Source organism: Pteropus alecto, unplaced genomic scaffold (assembly GCF_000325575.1).
Source record: "Pteropus alecto unplaced genomic scaffold, ASM32557v1 scaffold3, whole genome shotgun sequence".
Lineage (NCBI taxonomy): Eukaryota > Metazoa > Chordata > Mammalia > Chiroptera > Pteropodidae > Pteropus > Pteropus alecto.
In genome coordinates, this window is record NW_006442484.1 from 64141190 (window position 1) to 64167752 (window position 26563).

Genomic DNA, 26563 nt, shown 5'->3' on the forward strand with positions numbered 1-26563 from the left:
AATTTGGTGACTGGAGAGAGGGAGGGAACTAATGTTTATTAGGTGCCACTCCAGGTGTTTTACATTTTAAAAACTGACATCAAATGCTGGCGAGTGTATCAAGCAACGGCAGCTTTTATACATTGCTCTTGGGAACACAAAATGGTTCAGCCACTTTCAAAAACAATTTGGCAACTTCTTATAAGGTTATACATACATGACCCAGCAGTCACACTCACCGGTATTTGCCAAAGAGAAATGAAAACATGTCTACTTAAAGAATGCTTTTACCAGCTTGATTTATAGTCTTCAAAAACTAAAAAAATTCAAATTTTCGACTTATGAGTGGATAAATTGTGATAATAATCCATAGGGTGAATTATTACTAAGAAATAAAAAATAACTTACTACCGAAGCATACAGCAACATGGATGAATCTCGAAAGCATTAAGCTAAAAAGGAGAGGAGCCAAACACAAAAGACCACATTCTTTATAACACTGTTTATACAACAAAAGTTATATCTTTGGTTGCCGGGGACTGGGAGTGGGTGTAGGGCACTGCTGAATAGCATTCCATTGTTCGAATATATCACAATTTGTTTATCAAATCACAATTTTAATCGTTATAACAGGTATGTAATGGTATATGTTGTTGTGGTTTTAATTTTCATTTTTCTGTCTTGAGCATCTTGTCATGTGCTTATTGGCCATTCCTATATCTTCTTTTATAGATCTATAAACTTTTTAATTGAGTTTTTTGTTATTATAGAGTTGTTAAGAGTTATTTATATATTCTGGATTAAATCTTGTGGATTATAAACATTAATACTTTCAATCAGTGGCTTGCCTTTTCATTTTCTTAAAAGTGTTTTCTTGAAGAGCAGAAGTTTTTAATTTTGATGAAGTCCAAATTATCAGTGTTTTTCTTCTTTGATTGTTAACACAAGTTTTATGTCTGATTATAGGAAGAGGATTTGACAACTTGACTTCTGTCCATCTTGCACGGCATACTCCTACAGGAACACTGGTGACTATAAAAATTACAAATTTGGAAAACTGCACTGAAGAACGCCTGAAAGCTTTACAAGTAACAATATGAAAAAATAATGCATTTCATGTACTATGTCTATCTGAGGAAGAATTTCTTTCCCCAAATTCATAGTTTCTGGTAGAGAAAGGTGGATTTCTTTTAATAAACATACAGTTACAGAATTGGAAAGAATACTTGGAAGCCAGATCCATAGAAGAATAAATATCATCAAACTGTAGCTACTCTAAATCCCTTCAAATGAATATCATATTCAAAATGCTGGTCTGGAGATTTATAAAACCCCTAGTTGGTCCAATCACAAATAGTCATATAGGAAAAAAAAACGAAAACGTTTCTTTTTCATTCGGTTGAGTAAAATTAACTTCTGAATTGATAAATCTTAACAGAATTGCATTTCAGGAATAATATAATACCATTTTCATTGTCACTAATCATTTTCGATATAGAGAAAGGGTTTTATTTTGATATTGTCTCAATTTTTAAAATATTTGTATGTGCACATGTATATTGCACAGAAAAAGATTGAAAGAAATGATACAAAAATGTTAACAGTGATTCTCTTTGTGATGTAGTAGTATCAGTGACTTTTATCTTCAAATTTTTATATAATTTTAAATGTTTCTATACTGAGAACATAGAATAGTTAATAAGAGTATGACCTCTGGAGTCAGATCGTGTAAGTTCCCATCCCACGTTCACTTCTTTTATTATGTGCTCTTGGACAAATTTTCTAACTTATTTCTAAGTATCCTTTTCTGTAAAATGGGAATCATGATATCACAGACTTCATGTAGTGGTTGTGAGATTTAAAGAGATGACAGCACTAAGAACAGTGGTTAGTACTAATAAGTTCCACTGTTAGCTGCCACTACTGCTATCGTCATCATAAGGAAAAAAAGGTTGTTTTTAAATGTCTTGTGTCTTATGTCTATCCTAGAAATCAGTGATTCTATCCCACTTTTTCCGGCACCCCAATATTACAACTTATTGGACTGTTTTCACTGTTGGCAGCTGGCTTTGGGTTATTTCTCCGTTTATGGCCTATGGTAAGAAAACTCATTTTAGACAAAATAACTCATAGTTTAGCCTGGATGCTATAATTATAAGTAGGATCTTAGATTTATGATTCATTACTTTTAATTTATAAATCTGATGGCCGATTCTGGATTTTATGATATATATCTAAATCTGGTTCATGTTGCTACAGCCGTGCTACCATGAATAAGCCCGATCTCATCTGATCTCAGAAGCTAAGCAGGATTGGGCCTATTTAGTACTTGGATGGGAGACCACGTAGGAAGACCAGGTGCTGTAGGCATAAAACAAACAAATAAACAAACAAATAAGGGATCATAAGCTGACAAGGTCCTTGTAATCTGTGAGGTCAATCAAGTGTGGCCTCACCTAAAAAAAATAAATAAATAAAATTAAAATAAATCTGGTTCATGTTGAATTTTAGTCTTCAGAAAAAAGTAGAATGGGGCTGATGGTCAGTGAACCACCACTGCTTCTCCAAGAAGCGCATGCCTTTGAACAAGCTGTCTCTTCCCTTCAGTTTCCTTTCTCTCAGTGGAGAGTTACCATTATTCTTTAAGCATTATTCTACCAGTGCACACCATTTCCATCCCTGTTTCTCTGCATTGTAAATTTATTTCTCTGCATTGTAAACATCTGCGTGTGTACCTGTCTCCTTCACAGGACTGGAGCTTCTTGAGGGCAGAATCATGTATGTATTTTTCATTTTAGGGTACCCAGGTACTGATATAGAACCTCGCAAAAAGTAGTGCTCAATAAGTGTGTTGAATAAATAGATCCTAGAACTTTGATTTTTAGGACAGCTTTTTGAATTTTCTCAAAAACTTATATATATAATATATATTAAAAATATAGATATAGATTTATAATATATATGCACACATATGTACAATATGTATTTTTTTGAGTAATACTGAAAATTGTTAATTCTCTTTCCTAATCTCGTGTCACTAGAAAATCTTTAAAGATTTTTGAAGGACAATAATCTTTGCATAGGAAAATGGTTAGACTCTAAAATGTAACAGAAGTGTGTGTGTGTGTGTGTATTTATGTAGGTTTATGGTTGAAAACATTTAAAACAGCTAAAAGCAAAATCACTCTCAGTGTTCATTTAAAGATTTCAGGGGTTTCTTTCAGGTTCAGCAAGTCAACTCCTGAGGACTTATTTTCCTGAAGGAATGAGTGAAACTTTAATAAGAAACATTCTCTTTGGAGCAGTGAGAGGGTTGAACTATCTGCACCAAAATGGCTGTATTCACAGGTATTTACTTAGTTGTATTTTACAAAATGAAAGAATTTAAGTGGAAGAACTCTTTTAGAGAGCTTTCGGGTAGGAGCAGTTGATGGTTAGAAAGAAGGAACAGGAAATTTGTAAATAAAAATTGAGGGAAGAAGATGTCAGTAGATACTGTAGATGCTGACGTTTGTGTTCATTCACCACTTCTACTGTGCCATGCGCTGTGCTCAGCGCTGGGGTAAGCATCTGCCCCCCTGGAGCTCGAGCCTCAATTGGATGAGGCATATAAGCTATAGGGAATGGAATTGGAATCCTACTGAGCTCCTTTTTTTTTTTTTCTTAATCAAATAAGCTTCTTTATCTGCTTTTCAGCTTTATGTCATAATTATATCATATACAAATTGTAACTAAACCTTTCTTTGATTTCTTAAATATTTTGCCGCACTTTAATATTATTATGCTAAATGTCAATTCTCTTGTTACCAAACTGCAGATGCAGAAGTAATTGGCTGGATGTTAAAACAGTGCTGTTCTAAGATATACTGGGACCTTGTTTTCCTTTTTAATTAAGTTACTTTTAAATAAGCCTCTTTCTTTATTGTTTGTTTCAAGCTCCTTAAAGCTTTTTTCTTACTATTTGTTGTTTTTTAGCGGCGTTCTGCTTAACTGAAGATTTCTAACAGATTGTCTTCTAATTACTCAAGGTTTTATTATACTTTACCGGACTATCGGCCATCCTATTCTATTTGTCTATTAGGAACTCAGTGCTTTGGATGAAAAACAGGGCTCTATTGTAATTTATTTGATAAAAGAAATAAGACATTCAAGACATATTATTCTAAATAATGTTAATACCATGAGAAACTGTCTTTTACTGGATAATATTGCATTTAAGTTATAACTTTATGCTTTAAATTTTATTTAATTGATTTTTTTAGACTTCTCCTCGGATGTTTTGCAATAGCATCCTAACATAGTGAAATTAATAATTTGAGTCCAAGTTTGAAAAAAAATATTAGCACTTCCAAAGATCATGTCGATGTCAGTTACATCGACCTTGTTCTAATGCTGTATTAACTAGCTGAAAGGATTCCTTAATCCCCTGAACATATCCCACATACATATATATATATATAACATAGCAGTGTGCTGCTATGTTATAAAGAGTATTTAATTTCCAAGAGCATATGTAGATTTGTTCTGACCAGATTTTTATTCTTTCTTCATTGGCCAATTTCCTAGTATTTAGGATTTTTTCTTTTTGTTCTAGGAGTTTTAAAGCCAGCCATATCCTCATTTCTGGCGATGGCCTAGTGACCCTCTCTGGCCTGTCCCATCTGCATAGTTTGGTTAAGCACGGACAGAGGCATAGGGCTGTGTATGATTTCCCACAGTTCAGCACATCAGTGCAGCCGTGGCTGAGTCCAGAACTACTGAGACAGGTCAGGTGTGGCCGTTGCATTGGGTTGTCTGTGCGTCTTGAGTGTCTTCTGAACTTGACTAAAGGACAATTGTGACCTTATATTTGGATTGGTGAATGGCCTGCTACTGTAAGACTTTTTCTCTTTCTTGTCAAAATTATTATGTTAGGAATTTTAAAATGTATACAATATATTAGATATAGCTTGATTTCCCACTTAGGAGTTTTTTCTTATTGTTTACCTTCCTTTATCAAAAAAGCCCATATATGTAACTTTTTAAGTTATTTACACTAAAGGACTTCAAATTAATTGTTCTACAGGATTTACATGGATATAATGTAAAATCAGATATTTACAGTGTTGGGATTACAGCATGTGAGTTGGCCAGTGGGCAGGTACCTTTCCAAGACATGCATAGGACTCAGGTAAATGCTACTAAAATCCCTGAACTACTTTCTTTTCGTATGATCCCTTATATTCTAGTTTCTATCTGTTAAACATCTTTGTTGTAGACTCTTAGGATCTTTATTGTCATTGTTTTAATATTCTGCCTGAAGAGTATCGAAGGAAATTTTTCTTTCTTTTAGATGCTGTTACAGAAACTGAAAGGTCCTCCTTATAGCCCATTGGATGTCAGTATTTTCCCTCAGTCAGAATCCAGAATGAAGAATTCCCGATCGGGGGTTGACTCTGGGATTGGAGAAAGTGTACTTGTCTCCAGCGGAACTCGCACAGTAAATAGTGAAAGACTGCAAACACCATCAAAAACTTTCTCCCCTGCCTTCCTTAGCTTGGTTCAGCTCTGTCTCCAACAAGATCCCGAGAAAAGGTACTATGGTACACTTCTGAAAAGCGTAAAACACATGCGTTTATATTGTATAGATGCTTTGTGAGCGTCCCTTCCCACTGAATTCAAATCTTTTATCAGTTTTTTGATCAAAAAACTATCGTCTACTCCAGATAACATCAATGCTAAAAACAAGCAGAGGCGACAAGCAGATGGGAAGAACACTAGATTCAAGGCCAGAAGACTTGGGCTCCAGTGTTAGCTTTATCATTTCCTGACCAAGGCACTTTGTAAAAATCGGTTATTCTGTATGGGCCTTATGTTAAGACACTTAGAAACTTCCAAGCAGTACAAAATGTTAGTGGCTGCTATTAAAATAATATAAATTATTATAATATATATTAGCATTAGTATTTTGGAAATAAGGTATGTCTTATCTTTTTTAGCCCCTTAATGCCTTGCACAAGCTTATAATTAGTGCTCAATAAATGTTGAGTTATGGACTAAATGAAAGATATCTCTAGAATTAATTCTTCCCATTAGTCAAGGATATAGCTGAGAACTGGGCCTCCTGACATGCATTATTTTTCCTTTTAATTTTTAGTATGGGGTTTTATAGCTTGAAACCTAATTTCAAATATAGTTTTATACCCAAAAATCTACATCCCAATATGAGCCCCCCCCCTTTTTTTTATATAACTTAAAAAATTTTTTTTCAGGCCATCAGCAAGCAGTTTATTGTCCCATGTTTTCTTCAAACAGGTAAGCTGATCTATCAACTTTTTGATAGTTTTTAAATGCTTTTAAATACTTTAGAAAAGTCACTTCATTTTGTTCGCTTAATGGGATAGTTTGGTGGCCAAGGTTCTTAATAATAACTTTGTTGCGAAAGAAAGTTAAAAACAAAACTTTTTTGGTAATTCAGTTATAGACATTCTAATAATACATGTCCATTCGGCAAAACAGAATGAGTAAAAAACAATGGAATATCATCATGTGTTGTCATATCCTCAGTTTATATTTTAATTTAGAGACATTTTATCTTTCTGTATTGGCTAGAAATGATTTAAGGGCAAAATAATTCTGATAAAAATCAGTTTGGGCTGGCACTTCTTCCTGTTTTCAGATGACCAGAATCAAAGGCATTTTCAGTGAAAATACCTAAAAACAATTTTAAACACTTTTAATATTGCTTCTTTAAAAGTTATTTATTGCCAACAAAATTAATGTATTGAATTTATGTGCCAACAGCCTTATTTTGAGTTTCTTTAACAGATGAAAGAAAAAAGCCAGGACTCAATACTTTCACTGTTGCCTCCTGCTTATCACACGCCATCAATAGCACTGCCTCCAGCGTCTCCTTGGACTGAGTCAGAGTGTGATTTTCCTGATGAAAAAGACTCAAACTGGGAATTCTAGGGCTGCCAGATCCTTTTATGTCCTATGTATTTGACACTTTCTCCCTGCTGCTTTTTCTTCTGTATACAAACACTAGAATTATACTTGAAGATACAGTTGCACTGGAGAATCTATCATTTAAAGCCACTCTGTTCAAAGCATGAGTTTATAGCCCCTTTGGTTAGTTCAGAGTGCTGTTACGACTCCAGGGAATTTAGAATTATTACTCTAGCCACATTTAGGGTCATCTATTCTCAGTTTTTTTCCCCAAAGCTGTGACTAATATCTCTTCTTGATCTCTAAATATAATTTTTGAGCCAGTTCATTTTTTCAGCATTTCGTTGCCCTCAGGGGAATGAGCCCTCAAACGACAGTGCTTCCAAGTAGATTTTTTACTTCCAGATTCTCTAGCCTTTTTGATCAGCTTTTGTTAGACCAACAGGCTAGTTTATCCTGGCCTCAAACCTTTTTTTGGTAGCAGGGAAAATGTTTATAGTTTCCCATTTCCTTATGTTAATACTTAGGGTAATATCAAACTGAGCCTCACATTAAATGATTCACTTGAAATATGTATAGAAGTTGTGATTTGCTTTTTTTTTTAAAGGGCTAGTTAAAGTACCACTTTTCTACTTATGCAAATTATAGCTCCTAAATTCATGCACCCTGTGGGAGCTCAATAAAGATTTACTGAATTGAGTTTATGCGTTTATTTATTTTATTTGTGTGGTTTGACAGATTCTAATTTGTTTTGCCAGTGAATATTGTTTTTCAAAAAAGTAAATTTATTTATTTACATAACCTAGTGAATTGGGGGCATCCTGGTATTTGATTCAATGGAAGCAGATGTTCTGGCCTTTTATATGATTATTCTTGTTCCTGTAGGTGATACAACATATAAGGACATAGAGATCTTATTTCATGGTATTACCTTATTAGCAAAAGAGGGGTGCTGTGTCTCAAAGAGGATGTAGTTTGAACTGTGATAAATTGGGACCTTATTTAACATTACATTAAAAATTGTTTTCAACGATTGTCTGAAGCTTAAAAATTTAAAACCAGTGAGACAATATACAAATTAATAGACAATTTGAAACAAACCTTTTTATGTTTATTGGCCAGCACCCCTCAAGGATGTTTAGGTTACTCCATCAAGTAAGCCACAAAGACCTGCCAAGGTGGAGGAAGGAGAGGAGATGAGTATCAGTTGAGGCCCTGAGATCACCTGTGGTGGTGAGGGCTGTATATTCCACTAACCTCCTTCTTCTAAATTTTCCTTCAGCAACAGAGGCTCACAGGAACCATAGAGGAGGTTCTCCTGAGTTTGTGTGGAGCATTGGTACATTGATATGTGTAGTGCCCAAGATGAACTGTGGAGACCATGAAACAGTGCCTCTCAGATCTCCTGTGAGTATATTATGGTTCTCCAGAGAAACAGAACCAAAAGGAGATTTATTATAAGGAATTGGCTCACAGAATTAGGGAGGCTGACAAGTCGCAATCTGCAAGGTGAGTGGGCAAGCTGGAGACACAGGAGAACCAATGGTGTTGTTCCAGTTTATAGGGTGGCAGTCTCAGGACCCAGGAAGAGCTGATATTTCAGTTTGAGTCCAAAGGCAGAGAAAAGCTGATGTCCCAGGCTGAAGGCAGTCAAGCCTTTTCAGGCCTTGAACTGGTGAGGCCCACCCACATCAAGGAGGGCAATCTGCTTTATTCAGTCTACAGAGTTAGATGTTAATTTCCTCCAGAATAATGTTTGACCAAATATCTGGGCACACTGTAGCCCAGTCAAATTGACATACTGCCATTAGATACTGTACTCGACTGTTAGCCTCACCCTGAGAGTGTCTTAAATTTTGCACCAGTAGGCTCCTTGCTTGCTGTATTAGTTTTCTATCACTGTCGTAACACATTGCCACAAACTTAGTGGCTTAAAATAACACAATTTTATTTTACGGTTCTGGAGTTCAGAAGTTTCAAATGGGTTGGCAGGGCTGTGTTCCTTCTGGAGGCTCTGGGGTAGAATCTGCTGCCTTTTCCAGTTTCTGGAGGCTGCCTGCCTCCCTTTGCTTCATGGGCCAGCATTACTCCAATTTCTGTTTATTTCAGTGATCACATGTCTTTCTCAAATTTACCCTTCTGCCTTCTCTTATAAGGGCTCTTACAATTACATTGAGCCCAGGATGCGCTCCCCAACTCAAGATCCTTAATCACAGTTGCAAAGTCCCTTTTGCCACATAAGATAACATATTCACAGGTTCCTGGGATTAGGATGTGGATTTGTTTGGAGGATCATTATTCTGCCAACCACACATCTAATCATCTTGGTGTCTGCTTTCTGAAGGACCCAGAAGCAGAGTCACGTTAGCTAAAATACCCTCCTATGAACTTTCATAGTACTTTACCCGAACAGCTCTTACACGGCCCTAGTATAATCACTCCTGTGTTTATGTCCCAATAGACTGGACTCCTTTAGAATATTGTTGTATTCACCAGTGTTTAGCAGTGTTTGGCATATTATGGACATTTAATAAATTTAAGGAATTCAACCTTGAATAAAGGTTATGAGAATTCTTAAAATTAAAAACAAAAAACAAAAAACACGACAATTTGAGAGATTTCCATGATAGGAAGTTTTTAACTCTTTGTCGTAGTATTGCCATTAAAAGTTTAATGAAGCAAAGGGATCTGAGATTTCTTACTAGTAAATATTTCCTCCTTCACTGCAAGCCATATCAGTGGTTTTCTTTGTACAAACTGCCGGTCAATTGTCGGTCAGCTCTTAAATCCATTTCTCCACCCATCCCCCACATACTTTCACTCTGGTTTCCAGGGAGGCGATCATGGAAAATCAGAGTTCAGGAGGGGAGAGAAGAAACGTGGTATTTCTCGCCTTTGCCCCACTCTCGTTTCCTGTGGTGGCCCTGGCAGTGCCTGTATCTTCTTTGTCTTCTGGCTTTAGGACTCTGGTAACACCACTTGCCTCTGCTGTCTCTTCTATCTTACGGGTGGTCGCATCTCCTGTTCTTGCTAATCTCTAGACTCCCTCACCATCCCTTTTGGTTTCTTAACCTTAGTTCCATCACCCACGAAGCCAGTTCCCTGTGTTTCTTCTTGAAAGACCCAGTTATTTGTGTCTTCCCAGTTACACTGACTGATACAAGTACTGACAACTTTGAGGATTACTAGAAATTCTTGGTCTCCAAAAAAAAATTACTACCTCGATCATACCAGTAATCGAATGATCAGGAATTATGTTTTCCATTAGCCAATCTATTTAAACCCCACAGTCTATGATTTATGGGATAAAATTGAAACTAACAATAATTCTGAAAATTTTTGCTACTCGAAAGTGTACCAAAGTTCAACAAGATGCAAGTACTGTGCTTGATAGGAATGGAACCAACTCTCAGAAGTTTCTGATTTAAATCCTAGGTTGATTTAGCTAGGTAAATTTTATGCAGTTTCTACAATTTTATGCAGCTGAGTTTCATGTTGTTAAAGAGGCCCTTTCATAGTTTTTCAAGTAAGTTAGAAAGTCACTCCAGTGTAGGTGGTGACTCAGGAACTCGTATTAAATCTCTTATTATCTTTATAGTGTAAAAAGTTGTAATATCCAGTGATACTAAAATTAACAGAAGTTTTTTAGACCCAGAGAATTGCATTCCGTTGAATCTAGAAATATAATAAAGCTGAAGAGTAAATGTATATTCATAACAAAATAGAAACACCGACAAATAGAGAACTTGAAACTGGACAGACAGGGATAATTTAGAGCATGACATGACTTGGGAAACCAGAGGACTATGAATTGGAATGATATTGTTACATAGTGAAAAAAAGGAAAAGCTGGGAATAAAACTTTACTAATGAATATGAACTGAATGTGTATTTCTGGGTTTGTTCCCTGTGGTTCATAAAAAAAACACTTTTACATCAAAAGCTGTTTCTTTTCATTTTAATTAAAACAAAATGGTTCTAACAAGATGAAATTTGGCTGCTGACTTCCATCATACAAAAGGACACATCACCAAACCATTTTGTTAATTGGAGAAATGTTCCGACTGTTGGCCTCGCATATCATTCTGAACTGTTTAACAATTGGATAGCACAAATGAGTGAACATTTTCAACATTTTAATTTTGGAGGGGGCCGCATTTTTTGGATTTCATAATCTGGAACTGTTACGTTTAAATGAACTAAACCTGCTGAAACCATCCGAGGATTTGTACGTTTTCCAGAGTAGCTTTCTCGTCGTTTGCTAACCTCTGGAGCAGTGTATGGTCTTGCAGTGTGTTTTAACCGATAATGGTTGTCATCTGAGCTCTTTCCTGAAAGCCTTGCTCTTGATTTTGCTTTTTCAAGATGCTGAAACGAGGTCCCACGTAAATCCTCAGATTTATCCAAACAATCCTAAATAATAAAATAAAAAATCAGGTTGGTGAGTTAGGTTTCTTAAAAGTATATTTTAAATTTATAAGGACTAAAGTTTATAATATCAACAGTTAAAGAATGAGAGCATCAGATGTTTTATAGGCAGTCCCCAAATTCAGACCCTACACCCAATGCCTCTCATTAGAAACTGCTATAGAAACAATGCTTAACAACAACAAAAGAAACCTTATTGTTTGCAAGATCTGTTATTTCAAAAGGGGTGGAAGATATAAAGCTGGAAACCATAAAAATTTAGGGGAGCTGTCCTCCCGGGTCAGACTCCCAGGCAAAGCCAGCTAGCCTATTCTATAATTATTCTCCAAAATACATCGTCCTTAACCCCAAGGGCAAATTATGAACTCTCATATTTTACTTTTTATATTATCCAAACTTTCATTCCTTAGAAGTTAATAAACATCTTTAGAGAGTGCCCGGCATCTAAGGATATGGTTATGATGTTTCTATTGAAATAGTTAAATTTGTGTACATTCTGAGAGTAAGTAAAACATTCAGAAAAATAACTGGAAGGCTATATACCAAAATAATTTTTAAAACATGATGGGCATATTAGGGTGGTGGGATTATAGGCTTTGTTTTCCTTTTTGTCTTTTTTCATTTAAATAATATGGCTATGTTTTATAATAAAAATATAATAATCTACAAGTGCCCCTAAGAGGGCGTGGAGCTAGTAGTCATTCTCAAATTAGTGTAAACTAGTTTCCTTGCAGTTTGAGCAGCTCGTTCCTTAACATTTCATAGAGATGCCACACCAAAGGAATGGGTTGCTTTCTTTTGGAGAGAAAGTGGGACTGGATTATTAGAATTAGAAGGCTGCAGGAGGTTAAGCAGGACTGAGAAGAATTAGATGGCAATAAAGAGAAGATTTACATAAAAGGAGGTAAGAAGAGTCAAAAAGCAAATTCGACCTACTTTACATTTTTGCCTGGGTTTGCAGAGGGCAAGGAAACATTCTTTTTCGTCCCTCACAGAGATGAAGCAATTAGGTAAGCCACATCATTAGGGGAATTTCTACTACACTTGTAATATATATTTTGCTTCGCAGTTGATATAACTGATTGCTAGAGTGCCAGTGCGAGTACATGGAGACTCCCACTACTAGTTATGTTTCTGGATGCTCCTACAACTCAGTTTCTTCTGTTTTGGTTCCTTTGGGAGATTCCTGGAGAATCAGATGAGCAAGTCTACCTGATAATCTGAAAAAGTCCCTCTAACCCTGCAATTTTCTGTTGTCAGTGTCAGTGGAGAGAAAAGTTTAGGTACCACTGGTTTAACAGAGGGAAATAAAGATGACTCTCTCTCCATTGCCCATTCTCAGGATAAGGGTTCTAAGACCCTATATGATCTCATACAACATAAACACTGTTTCTCATTTTGTTTGAAAAAGTGATATGAAAGAACTTCAGAAAGTCCTTCCTTCCCCCAAAACTATGAACCCATCTTCTACTTCCTATTCATTGTGCGCACATTCACTCACTCAATACGAAATTACTGAATTTAGATCCAAAGTTGAGAGTATAAGCTATGTTAATATTTACCCAGCTACTAATTTGCTTTACTATTTGCTAAAGCTAAATATTTGCTTTATTGTGGAAAAACAATTCAAAGCAACTATTCTGAAATTAGATCTATTTTATCATTCAAAGGTGGAATTACGCACATCAAATTATCAATACATCATTTTAGAATATGAGTTTTCCCAATTGTAGGTCATGCCTATTTATATATACTAACAAATAAAAGCAATGGTCCAGAAAATTAAGTCTCTTCCATTCCTAGATTCTAACTTTCTTTAGAATGGTTTGTATAAAGTCTAGCAGCAGATTTACCTTCTTGTTTCATGTCATTAAAAATAGATTTGAATTCCCAAATTTGTCAGCACATGATATAGCAGTGGAGTGGTGGTAAAAGAAGAACAGAAGTTAAATTAAAATTTTACAATTGAACCCCTATGTTCCCTGCAGCACTATTTACAATAGTCAAGATATGGCAACCTAAGTGCCTATCAATAGACAACTGAATAAAGAAATCGTGGTACATATATATGCAATGAACTATTATTACTCAGCCATAAAAAAAAAAAAATGAAATCTTACCATTTGCAATGACATGGATGGACCTAGAGGGTATTATGCTAAGTGAAATAAGTCAGAGAAAGCCAAATACCATATGATTTCACTTATATGTGGAATCCAAACAAAATAAACAAAATGAAAACGCATTTACAGACAGAGAACAAAATGGGGATTGCTAGGTGGAAGGAGGATTGGGTGAAAATGGTGAAGGGATTAAGAAGTACAAATTCGTAGTTAAAAAATAGTCATAGGGATGTGAAGTACAGCATAGGGAATACGGTCAATGATATTGTAATAATTATGTATGGTACCAGGTTGGTACTAGACTTATCAGGGGGTATCACTTTGTAAATTACATAAATGTCTAAACACTATGCTGTACACCTGAAACTAATATAAATATTGAATGTCAACTCTAATTGAAAAATAAAAATTAAAAAATGTAAAAAAAATAAAATTTTGCAATTCATAATCCAATAGATTGTACATTTTGCATACCCTCATGCTTAGCAGAATAACTGGCATATAATATCTTTTTTTACTGAAACAAAGATAATTGAGTGACCTGAAGAGAAACTACATATTTATACTTAAATCTGCATGAAAAGAAAAATCCCAGCTATGTTTCCATAGTATACAGCCACTGCCAATGGTTGGTTGTACAGGTTGTGTTTGTACAACAGCCCCTGACTGAGGGGTGAGTAGGGGCTAAAATCCTACCAGCTTTTGAGACAAGGCTGTGTGCCCTGACTCCCGACTGGGTCAGCCTGCAAAATCTTCCCAGAGAAAAGGATGCCTTTTTCTAATTTAAACTCCAGAGGGGGTGCCCTTTACCTATTTTAAACAAAGGTACTAAGTGTGTTAACAGCCCCCTGATTTTGTGATTTTGTGATTGCATTTTGAATCAGGTAAAGTGATATCTGAATGTCAGAAGAATTTTTTAAATTTGGAGGCCTGTACATCTTGGAGCAATGAAGGTTACACACACACTTGCATGCAGACATATATACTCTAAAGTAGATTATTTACAGAACTTTGCAAAATACAGAGGTAGAAGACTTAGAAAAACATTATTACATGTACAGTTCTTCTTGCAGTCCAATGAAGCAATGTCCTTGGAACAGATTTCTTTAGAATCCTTGTGGTGGGTGGTGCAGTTGGTAGTATCTTAACTATCTTGTTAAATGACTTTTTTTGTTTGCTGACATGGTTTCTTTCTTTTTGGACCTTGGGCTTTAGATATTCTTTCTTTAATACTTCTGGGAAGAGGAATGGTTTTGATTTTTTCTGAGCTTCCACAACTTTAAACAATTGTGATGCAAGGACCGTGGCACATTTTTCATTGTAAATTTCACTTGGTTTTATATAAAGAGCTTGTATTTCTTTTTCATAATGCGAAAATGTTATTAAATGTTTTTTATTGTTATTATTATATCCTTTCAATCTCTGACAATACTGGTCTAATTTTGAGTTTTCACCAGCCTCTGAATTGAAATGAGTTAAACTATTATTCTGCCTGGAAGAAAAAGTGAATTTATTTACGTATTCTTCATCTTCATTTGGCATTTTGCAAAAAGGAATTCTTGGATGTGGTGAAAGCACTTCAGGTTTTTCCTGTACCATCAATTTATAGATGTTATGCTTTTTTTCAAGGGGCATCATTTTTAGTGTCCTTTCAAAGCAGACATTTGATTGAGTTATTTTTGATTTACCACTTAAATTATGTGGGTCCTGAATCTCTGTTTTAAAATCAAAATTTTCCACTTGAGGAAGCTGCATGAAACCATGTTCTTTCTTTACTTTCTGAAACACTATATCCGTAAGTCTTTCTGATGACTTCTTTAATGGAATTGCCTGGGTATTTTTGTTGGAAGAAGTTTGTACTTTAATTAAAGTCAGAGTTTTAGCTCCTTCTTTAAGATGATATTTTTTCTGTTCTCTAATTATTGATGGATTTTCTTGAATATTTTGTAAGAAAAAATATTCCTTTTCTTCCTTTCTGGTCAGTTCTGTTTCTACAAGGCTTTTCTCAGGAACTTTTGGTAAAGTGGTTTTATGAACAATTTTTGAATATTTATTTTGCTTTTCTGAATGCTCATCCATAAATGGATTTTCATCTCTAAAAGATAAATCTGGCTTTATATATTTTAATGGTGTGGAACTAGAAATATTCAAATTTATATGGTGGCTGATTCCCTCTAATTGCTTTTCAGTGATTAGTCCTGATTGTGAAAGTTTTTCTGTAAAAAGTCTCTGAAGGTATTTGCTTAAATCACCTTTTAGATTTAATAGTTCATTTTCTGATAAAGCTGTGAGATAGCTTTGCAGAAATTTATTTAAAGGGTACTTCATGTTTACTTCAAGCCTTCTACCAAAACTCCCCCTTGAAATACTTTGTCCTAACTCTTGAAAAGATACTGAAGCACTTTCAGTTCTTAGAGAAGATATGTTTGAGTGTATAGGTTCAGATTCTGTCTCTTTAGAAAAACTGCTTTCTGAAAGGTTTTTTAGGAAATAGTTTTGGAGAATTTCATTTAAAAAAGATCTTAGCTTTATTTCCAAATGTTTATCTATGAAATGATGATTAAAGTTATTTACACAAGACATGGTTTCTTTTACAGTTTCTGAATATTTCTCCAGAAAAACATTTTGCCCTTTTGGTTCTGCTTCCTCATTCATCAAATACAGATTTTGACAGATTTTTGTTAGGTCCTCTCTGGTGACAAGTCCTGATTCTGAAAGTCTTTCTACAAGGTAATGCTGGATGTGTTTACTTAATTCAGATTTAAAATTTTCTATTTCTGACTCTGAGAGTTCTTCTAGAAATATACGTAGCTTTGGACTCAAACTAGGTTTTCCCCCTAATTTATCCGCTTTATCAAAATTCTCTTTGGTTTCTTCAGGGTCTTTTGTATTATTTGGAAAAGGATGTTGAATCAGTCTTTCTAATTCTTTTTCTGGTTGTCCCCTTTCAGCCTGATTATATTTTAAAAAAACATTAAATATGTTTTTCAAAAAAGATTTTAACATTATTACATCTGACTCATTATATTTATCCATTAATAAGTTACTTAAATTTTCTAAGGTAGGACTTATATCATTTTCTTCTCTATCCAGCCTCTGACCATTACTTGGCAAATCTGTGTTTTTATCTGGTGTTGACTGAGACTTTGAATTTTCTGGGGATATATTTTGGCCATTGTCTATAAATTCAACTCTGTTAAAAAAAGAAGTGGTTTCTTTGGGAATGGTGGGTATAATCTGCTTTGAAAGAGGATCTGTTTTGCTTTTGATTTCTAAATAATCCTCTGTGGAGTCCTTTGGCTTTTCTTCAGCAAAGGCTGTCTCTGTATGCAGCAAAGAACTCTTCTGGTGTTCTTTATTTAATTCTATCACTTTGATTATCCCAGATTCTAAAAGAGTATCTACAGGAAATGCTTCTATTATTTGGCTTATAACAGATTTGTTCTCTGGTGATTCTATTTCACCATCGTTTTCTCCACTGTGAACTAGAATATCTGAAGATAAACTCTCCCAAGCTGCGGGGAATTGATCCTGCGAGTTCATCTGTGTCTCCCTCGATTCTTCCACTCCTATCTTCAGCTTGGAGAACGCTGGCACAGTGAATATTTGTTTTATAACAAAATCACGTAATTTGGAGCTAGAAACTTCACTTTCTAAATGTTTCTTTTTGAAACTACTTTTTTTTTTAATTGAAAAAGCTATCTCACTAGCCTCTAAGTATTTTTTGGAGACAAGTTCCCTTTCTACTTCTGGAGAATTTCCTGATCCACTTTCTGAAAGTGAATCTATAGAAATATCTTTGATTACTGGACTTATAAAAGACTCTGAATTTAAAATGTCTCCTTTTGTAAACCAGTTACTTAAACCTTGGACTTTGTCAGACATGTCGTCTTCCAAATTACTTAATGGGTTATCACGAACACTTAGAAGCGGAGAACTATGACTTTTCTTTCTTGCTTCAGTGTCCACAGAAACTTCTGTTTGAGAAAATAATTTATCTGAAAGGTCTTGCAGATTTTTACTTAAAATTGACTTGAGTACCATTGATTGTTTTAAGTTTTCTATGTGGGAAGTAAAACTTAATGATTTTGAGAGGCGACATGCATGTACATTTACATTTTCAGTCAGTGATGATACTCCTTCAAAGTTTGGCAAAGATACATTTGGTAGTCTTTCCTTTAACTTATCCTTAGTACTTAAAGTCTTTATTGTGATGATAGCAGGATCATGGATTAACTTTTTCTTAGTGTCTACAGTCTTCATTGTGGCACTATCAAAACCATGCGGCCAGATTTCCTTAATAGGGCCTGTGCTTTTTGAATGTGTTGGGTGAGGAGGGTCTTGGTCTTCAAGCTCTACAATGTCTGCACTTAAAATGTCTCTACATTTGCACATATCTTGGTCCTTCCTTTTTCCGACTGACATTTTGTTGTTTAAATTCCTTAGAAAAGGATCAAAACCATCCTTGATGTTGGAGTTCAAGAACTGTAATATTAAAAAAAAAAAAGATAAGAAATTTTGTAACATTTATCTTGCATTTATAGTAAATTTTCTAGCTAATTTTCTTTGAGCAATCTATGAATTTATCTATTCATCCTCCTAACTTCTACAAAGAAAACTAACTTTAATTATTTTTAAAATATTTGAAATTGGAATATTAATAAGAATTTTAGTGCAAAATTTTCAAATTCCTAACTCTGGTACTATTTTGTGTCCAAAAGCTTTTTGTTACCTAGAATACTTACAAATACTTAAAAAGCACTCATTAACAGTTTTCAAAGAATTCAATTTCCAGTGTTAGCTACATTTGCTTAGACAATAGCTAACATCAAGATCTAAGTCCTATCCATATAAATATTTACCATTTTAGTATCAATGCAGGACATTTTTTTAAAATGTCAAGCAAGTAGCAGATATCCCATAAAAACTATCATAAGTCTTCTTTAAAAGCTGACTTGGGGGCATATATTATCTGCATTTAAGTCTGAGAGTTTGAACAGTAATGATAGGCTCCACCCAGCCCTTAGCAGTAGAATCTTGCTTTTTGATGAATACTATATATGCCTCAGAAATGGTTCAGAGACAGTAGTACAAAATATTTTGGATCACAGTGAAATTTCAGTGTTACTATCCCTAGGCAGTTTTGTAGCTCTGAGATCAAGCTATTTTATCACTGAAATAGCCTTCCAAAATGAACCCTCTTATACAAACCCTTTGTCCATACAACTTCTACATTTCTCAGTTGAAAAAGCAAAATGTTAAATAATCAGCCTAGAATGTGTTTTAGTTACATCAACTTAGTGGTTCAAGCTTCATTTTAATGCATACAATTTATTATAACTGGTTTTCAAAAGATAGTTGATACTGAGGTGACAGTTTAAGAATCCTCTTGGGTTTTTGAGAAGTAAAGATTCCTAGGCTCTATTTCCAGATTGAGATTCATTAGGTCAGAGATGGGACCTAGGAATATGTATTTTTTTAAAAGATGGCCAGGTGTTTCTAATGAGTAATCATGTTTGGAACCACTGAATTACATAATATATTAGAGAAACCTAGTATTTAAGTATAATAGATACTGAGATAGGATAAATCAGGACTCACCTGATATTTTGGTTGGAAATCTATATATTCTGATCTTAAAGATGGTACGATGTGTTCTTTTTCTGAAAAAGCCACCTTATAAAAAGAGAAGTTTTAATTTTAGACTTCTTAGAATACAAGCATATCTCCCAAGATAACTTATTCCTTCAATAGTTATTAAAGATACAAAAAATTTTTAAACCTAAATAAGTATTTTTCTCTTAACTACTGTACTTTACTCTGCCAATTATCAAATAAATCTGTATACACACATATGTAATCTTAGCTTCCTTGATACTATAATATTCATTCTCTTGTATCTGTAAAATCATATAAGTACTGCACACTAACCGATTGCTCCACTGGAGCTCCGAATTTGTAAAATCAAAACAATGCACAGCAACTTCAAGCAGAAACAAAAGTAGAAAATAAAATTGTCAGAACATAATCTAATTTTAAAAGGTTGTGAAATGCTTTAGATAATAATTGGCATTTGATATTACACTGAAACAGCAGTTTCAATGATTCTCGGACTATAATTGTTAAATGAGTACTTAACACTGTAGCCTAAAAGAAGCACTTGGTGCTAAGTCAAGGTGTATAGGAACAATTATAGAATCACAGAACCATCAAATTTTTAGAGATGGAGAGTACTTTAGAGATAATCCAGTCCTACTCCTTGTTTTACACAAGAATCTGAAGTTGAAGTCAATTACCCCAAATTACACAGATGATTAAATGTAGCCTAAATCCTAGGTGTCCTGAATTTTCATTTGATGCTCCTCACACCACACAATGAAGACTGCAGTGAGGAAGACTGGACCTTTGGAAGCATCATAATGTGCATCCACACTGCCAGCTCATCTGGAGAGAACTTGACACCATCTCTTTGTAGAACACTTTGTAGCTGGATCCCGTGGGTCCTTCTTCATCACTGTTCTCCGTGCACACAGAGAATACATACACTGCTGGCACAAACCACTTTCCTATGCATCATCTCCTTTAGTTCCTAGAGGGTTCCTTATATATCAAGCTAGTTGAAATAAAAGTTCAATGAATGATGTTTTCATAAGAAATACTTTTTTAAAAATTGTCTTTTTTTATTGAGGTAACATTGGTTTATAACATTATAAGTTTTAGGTGTACATTATAATTTAACATCTGTATATACTTATTGTGTGCTCACCCCCAAAAGTCTAGTTTCCACCTATCAGTAATATTAAGTAGTTAATACTGTTTAATATTAATAAACACTTAAAATAACTTTATAGGTCATGTTATTAACTGCTTAGTATTAATGAACACTTAAAGTTATAAAGTTATTTTAAGTGTTTATTAATATTAAGTGGTTAACGACATGATTTTATTCTTTTTTTAATTTTTTAATTTTTAATTACGTTTATTGGGGTAACATTGGTTAATACAATTATATAATTATACAATTATATAATTTTCAGGTGTACAATTATATAATTTTCAGGTGTACAAACCTGAAGGTTAAACAAACCAATACAGGAGCTTCAAAATGGTAAACTGAGCATGTGGATTTAGGTTCAAGGTTCTGGTAAATGAACATAAAATAATATCTTTTTAAAAATCCCATGGCAACACTGGAAATCAATAAGGGGAGACACCAGGATCCAGAAAGTTGAGAAATTCAGAAAATATGAAAGCAGGTAAGACTGACTTAATGGAATGCCCATCAAGAAAATCAGAGCCTTAAACAACAGAAATCAGGTGGACCTGAGAAGCAATAAATTTAAGGCCAGCATATACAAAGACAATCAGATGACACTTTGTAGCTGCATCACTTGGGCCCTTCTGCATCTATTCTCTTTCTCAGTACACATAGAGCATACACTGCTGGCAGCATTGTCCTTCCCCAATCACCCACCCAACATTAAAAAACAAACAAACAAACAAAAACCCTGCTCCCTAAAAAAGATACGCCATTTGTCTAGGTAGATATCCTATATGAGTTCTGAGTCTTGACAGAGAAGCAGAGTAGAACTTTCTGTCACTCACATTTCTACAGCAGAGGGATAAAAAGAAAGGAAAGGAAGTTCCATTTAGGAGAGAAACACGTTGGTTCCTAGGAAATGCTGGAGGATGCCCAGCCATTCTGCTTGCCTGCTTCCATCTCCACACACCTCTCAGGGAAGCCTGCTTGTCACACAGAGCATACCCATACAACCAACATATTCATTCCTTCATTCACAAAGATAAAATGAGCCGACGAAGTTTGCCAGATATGTGAGGAAAATTAATACATGTAAGTGAAGAATCAATAAGATCAGACAGAACTAACTCCAGTACACAGAGATATTTCTGAGGACTGTGGGTGGGAGGAGGGTGACCCTTGGAAAAGACCCTCAGAGACACTCAAAAGGGGATTACCTCCACTTGGCTGTATAATAGGCATCTTGAATTTAATGTATACAAAATAGAATTATAGATTACCACTTTGCACCCCTCCCCCCATAAAAACCCACAAATATTGGCCTTTCTCTATTTTTCCTCATTTCAGTTAATGATGCTATTAAATACTGAATTGTTAGGCCCGAAACCTGAGTGTCACCCTTTATTTCTCTCTTCCTTCTGCTTTTTTATATCAAATCTAGCATTATGTCCTATGGCTGCTGCCTTCAAAATATCTCAAGTATCCAATCACATATCACCATCAACTCCACTACCAACATAGTACAAGCCACCATCATCTCTCCCCAAATAGTCTCCTAACTAGTTTCTTATGCTCTGTGACAGAGACTGATAGTTGCCTTCCTAAAATACCTATTATGTCAAAAATCTCAAATTTTTAGAGGACAAAAAAGTCCCCTATTTAAAAAGCTACATGTTCCAGCCTCCTTTGAAGACAGCAGTGGCCATGTGAAAGGTTCTGGCCAACTACATTACATATAATTGCAAATTGTTAGGAAAGTTTCTGAGAGTGTATCTTATAATAGAGGCAGACTCAGCTGACAGGTCGCTGACTGATCCTTGTCTGTTTCCTTCTTCCTACCTGAAATAGACTGTGATGCCTGGAAATAGAGTCCATTTTACGTTACCCTACAGTAACATGCACATGATGAGGACAGCTGTCCGAAAAGAAAGGGAAACTAGGTTCCTGATGACATCAGGAAACCACTGTACCATTATTTAAGGAACTAAGTTTTTAGTTACTCATAACTAAACATACTTCTAAACTGATCCAACAACTTCACATACACCGAGTCTATTCTTCCATAATAGAATGAAGCTAGAAATCGATAATAGAAAAAAAAAAACTAGAAATCACAAATATGTAGAAATTTAAACATCCCGAACCAATGGATCAAAGACTAACAAGGGAAATTAGAAAATACCTTGAGATAAATGAAAGTGAAAGCACAATATGCCAAAACTTATGGGATACAGTAAGATCAGTGCCAAGAGAAAAATTTATAGCTATAAACATTTACATTAAAATAAGAGAAAGATCTCAAATCAACAACCTAACTTTACACCTTACAGAACTAGAATAAGAAAAGCAAACTAAACAAAGCTAGAAGGAAGGAAATAGTAAAGACTAGAGTGGAGATAAGTAAAATGGAAATTGAAAGGCAATAGAGAAAATCAATGAAACCAAAAAAGTTGATTCTTCAAAAAGATCAACAAAACTAACAAATAAAAAAAGACTCACTCTTACTAAAATCAGAAATGAAAATGGGATAGTATGATCAATTTTACAGAAATATAAAGGATTATGAGAGTACTATGAGCATTTGTAGCCAATAAATTGGAAAACTTAGATAAAATGGACACATCCCTTAAAAGAGCCAAACTGCTAGAACTGACTCAAGAAGAAACAATCTGAATAGTTGAATAACTGAAAAGTTGAATCTATTTACAAAAAAACTAACCTCTCTGGACATTAATATAGTCTATCATATATCTCTTCCCAGAATCTCTTAACCCAAGTATCTGTGGTTTTATAGTATCCTTGTAGTGTTTATGACCAGTGCCCACTGCTTTTCCCACCTGTATTCCAAGTTACATGAGACAGAGATGAACCAGTCAGTCCTTCAAGTATCCACAAGCCAGGTTCAAACACACACAGTAAGTAAGGTCTGCTGTGTTCTCTCAACTTCAGTGAAGAAAGAGAACTGGGAACTGAGCTGTGACTGCTCAAGACTAAGTGATGCCATCTGGGGAGGGGACAGAGCAAGAGTAGATAAAAATGCCACAAATTCCTACCATTCTGAAGATGGCTTTTTCTTGATTGGATATTTTCCTGGTTGCCGTAGACCTTTGTTTCCCAAGCTCCTATGAAGTTGGTTCTGACAGCTTCTGGTTGTTTTTTCAGCATTTTTCAGGGGAACAAGAACTTGGAGCTTCTTACTTAGTTGACCATTGTGTGGATATCACTCCCCTTTAACATTTCTTGAGCTGAATTCTCTTGGTTTTTGTTGAAAAAATATTATTTTACCTTCTATTTTGAAAGATGTCATCACTGGTTAAAGAATTCTAGGTTGATTTTTTTTTTCCTTTCATTACTTTAAAGATGTTCCATAGTAATCTGCCTTGTGTGATCTCTAACAAGAAGTCTTCTGTTATATTTGTTTCTCTAATAAATGTGGCTCACCCTCCCTATTTCCTCACAAGTGTCTTAAGGTTTTCTCTTTATTATTGGTTCTCAGCAATGTGATTATGATGTCTTAGCATGGTTTTCTAAAGTTTTATTCTCCTTGGGATTCATTGAGCTTCTTGAATCTATGGGTTTATAGTTTTTATCAAAATGAAAAAATTTTGGCCATTATTTCTTCAGATACATTTTTCAGTTTTCCCTCCCTATGAGTCTCCAATTACATACATGTTATCCCACTTGGTATTTTCACACATGTTATAAATACTCTATTTATTTTTTAATCTTTTCTCTCCATGTGCTTTATTTTGTATAGTTTCTAATCCTGTCTTCTGGTTCATTGATCATTTATTCTGCAGCATCTAATATTCTGTTAATCCCATAAAGGTCATGATCCTTTTTAGATGTTTCATTTTTCATCTCTAAAAACTCCATTCGATCTATTTTTACCATTCATTTCTCTAATTATGCTTATATTTACTCTACCTTTTTGAACATCTGAATTATATTTATAGCACCATTTAACACCATTTTCTTTTTTTAATTATGTTCATTGGGGTAACAGTTAATACAATTATATAATTTTCAGGTGTACATTATCATTTGACATCTGTATATTCTATTGTGTGTTTACCACCCACAGTCCAGTTTCCTTCAGCCACCATATATTTGATCCCTTTTACCCACTTCTTCCTCCCCCTACCCCCCTATATTTGACCTCCTTTACCCCGTCTAACTCCTCCCTCCTCCTCCACCCCACTAGTAACCACTACTCTATAGTCCTCTGGTAACCACTAGTCTATAGTCCATGTCCATGAGTCTCTGTTTGTTTGTCCTGTTCATTTGTTGCTTTTAGGTTTATATCCCACATATAAGAGATATCATGTGATTTTCAACTTTTTCTGTCTGGCTTATTTCGCTTAGCATGATTATCTCGAGGTCCATCCATGTTGTCGCAAATGGCAGTATTTCATCTCTTCTTATGGTTGAGTAATATTTAATTGTATATATGTATCACAGCTTCTTTAGCCAATCATCTATCATAGGACACTTCAGTTGCTTCCATGTCCTGGCTACTGTGAATAATGCTGCTATGAACATTGGTGTTAACACCATTTTTCAACATCATTTTTTTTAACACCATTTTCTGTTAGTTCCATCTCCTCTGTTATTTCCAGGTCTATTTCTATTGACTGACTTTTCCCTGCATTATGGGTCATATCTTCTTGCTTTTTTGAATGCCTGTAATTTTTTATTTGATGTTGAGAATTGTGAATTTTACAATTTTTGGTTGCTAGATTTTGTTTTCTTCTTTACTACAGTGTTTGATTTTATTTTGATAAACATTTAAGTTACTTGATATTTGTTAAATTCTTTTAAAGCTTGCATTTAAGGCTTTATTGCAGGGGGTGGGGGCATTGTCTAGAGAAGCCTTTAGTGTAGGGCTCACAGCCTGTCTACTAAGGTGATGGCTTTCTACTTGCTGTCACATGCGTTGAGTCTTTCCAGTCTGGCATATGGGGAATGATTTATTTCTGGCTATGTGAGTTCTTCAAATTTTCTACCTAATCCTTTCCAGTGGTTCTTTCTCTTGCCTTCAGTAGTTCACTGCTCAAATCAGTACTCAGCCAAAGATTTAAAGAATCTTGCTCTATAATTCCTTCTTCTTTGGTATTCTACTGCACAAATTCTGCCTCTGCCCACTAAACTCCAATCTCTGTTTCCTCACCTCAGTGAGACCTCAAAGCTCCATTTTAGTTTCCCCTCTTGGTGCTGCTGCCGTCAGGCAGTAAATTGGTGCAATTGTAAGGCTCACATTGTCCCCTTCTCTAAGAAATCATAGTGTCATGCTGCCTTCTTTCCAATTTCTGAAAAACAGTTTTCCATATATTTTTTTCTGTTTTCCTTATTGTTTAAGGCATAAAGGTAAATCAGGTCCCTGTAATTCCATTTTGGCTAGATGAGGAAGTGTGACATTTACTTTTCATGATCTATCATATACATTATTTGGCAGAGCAGTGAATAATTTTTAAATTATAATAATCTATAAATGAATTTTCTTGAATTTAAAATAGACTCAGTCTATAAACAAAGCATGGAAGATTTAACTACAGCAACATAACAAATGTAAGTCTTAGAAACCTTGACAAAGAAGTTACAAAATGTGAATAAAAGAGTCAGTAGATGGAGGACATAGGAAAATGAAACCCTTTTTAAAAAATCTTTTTCATCAATCATTGTACAAAATTGGTAGACAATGTCCATTGGTTTACATACCAAGAAATATTTTAAATATATTTCTCAAAGCATTACATACAACCATTAGAAAAATAAAAAGTAATGTCTAATAAGACTGAGAAGAAAAGTTTTAGAAGGTAGATTTGAAATATTATAAATACTCTAAATCACTCATTTTTCAGTGTGTGATATTAACACATTTTGCCTGAAGTTGATAAGATGGTAAATTAAATAGGAGTTTCAACTACCTAATTTAAAACTATAATGAAAATTACTGGAAGAACTATAAAGCAAACTGTTAAAAGTAATTGTCTTGGGAAGCAAGACTGGTAGTGTGGTTAAGGGCAGGGAAGGATAACTTTTACTTTTCATTTTACACCTTTCTGTGCAGATTGAATTTTATAGGGCTATGTAGGTATGGCTTTAATTTTAAAAAGGGTTTTAAAATGTAAAAAAATAATAAAAGATATTCTTAATAGGGCATTGATTAAATAGTTGTTGTGCAGGCTTCCAATGGGAAATAGTAGAATTTAGTGGTTTGCAGCACTGACTCCAGAGCCAGTCTGCCGATGTTCAAAACCCAGATTTACCACTCGATAGTTAGGTGTCCTTAAATGAATCAATTAGCCCCTCTATCCTTAATTTTCACACATATTAAATAAATATA

General features: G+C 34.7%; 2 protein-coding genes and 1 pseudogene across 6 annotated transcripts in view; 2 read left to right on the top strand and 1 right to left on the bottom strand.

The window, feature by feature from the left end:
• STRADB (STE20-related kinase adaptor beta) overlaps window positions 1-7605 on the top strand; it is a 20327-nt gene extending 12722 nt beyond the window's left edge. For 2 of the 5 annotated variants that reach the window (XM_006921355.3, XM_015596778.1), the window contains exons 5-12: window positions 946-1067; window positions 1969-2077; window positions 3204-3327; window positions 4574-4745; window positions 5045-5149; window positions 5312-5553; window positions 6231-6273; window positions 6787-7605. In XM_006921355.3, the coding sequence (XP_006921417.1) occupies window positions 946-1067; window positions 1969-2077; window positions 3204-3327; window positions 4574-4745; window positions 5045-5149; window positions 5312-5553; window positions 6231-6273; window positions 6787-6930 (1061 nt within the window). In that variant the 3' untranslated portion in view covers window positions 6931-7605. Of the gene's footprint in view, window positions 1-945; window positions 1068-1968; window positions 2078-3203; window positions 3328-4573; window positions 4746-5044; window positions 5150-5311; window positions 5554-6230; window positions 6274-6762 lie in introns of all 5 variants that reach the window. The other 3 variants (XM_015596780.2, XM_015596779.2, XM_025039515.1) reach the window with 3 other exon arrangements.
• LOC112470770 lies at window positions 2231-2349 on the top strand (annotated as a pseudogene).
• Window positions 7606-10833: 3228 nt separating the features above from the next.
• C2CD6 (C2 calcium dependent domain containing 6) overlaps window positions 10834-26563 on the bottom strand; it is a 100604-nt gene continuing 84874 nt past the window's right edge. Inside the window, exons 14-16 of the mRNA XM_015596461.2 lie at window positions 19059-19133; window positions 14511-17942; window positions 10834-11319 (exon numbers count right to left, since the gene is read on the bottom strand). Coding sequence (XP_015451947.1) covers window positions 11035-11319; window positions 14511-17942; window positions 19059-19133 — 3792 coding nt within the window. The 3' untranslated portion in view covers window positions 10834-11034. The remainder of the gene's footprint in view (window positions 11320-14510; window positions 17943-19058; window positions 19134-26563) is intronic.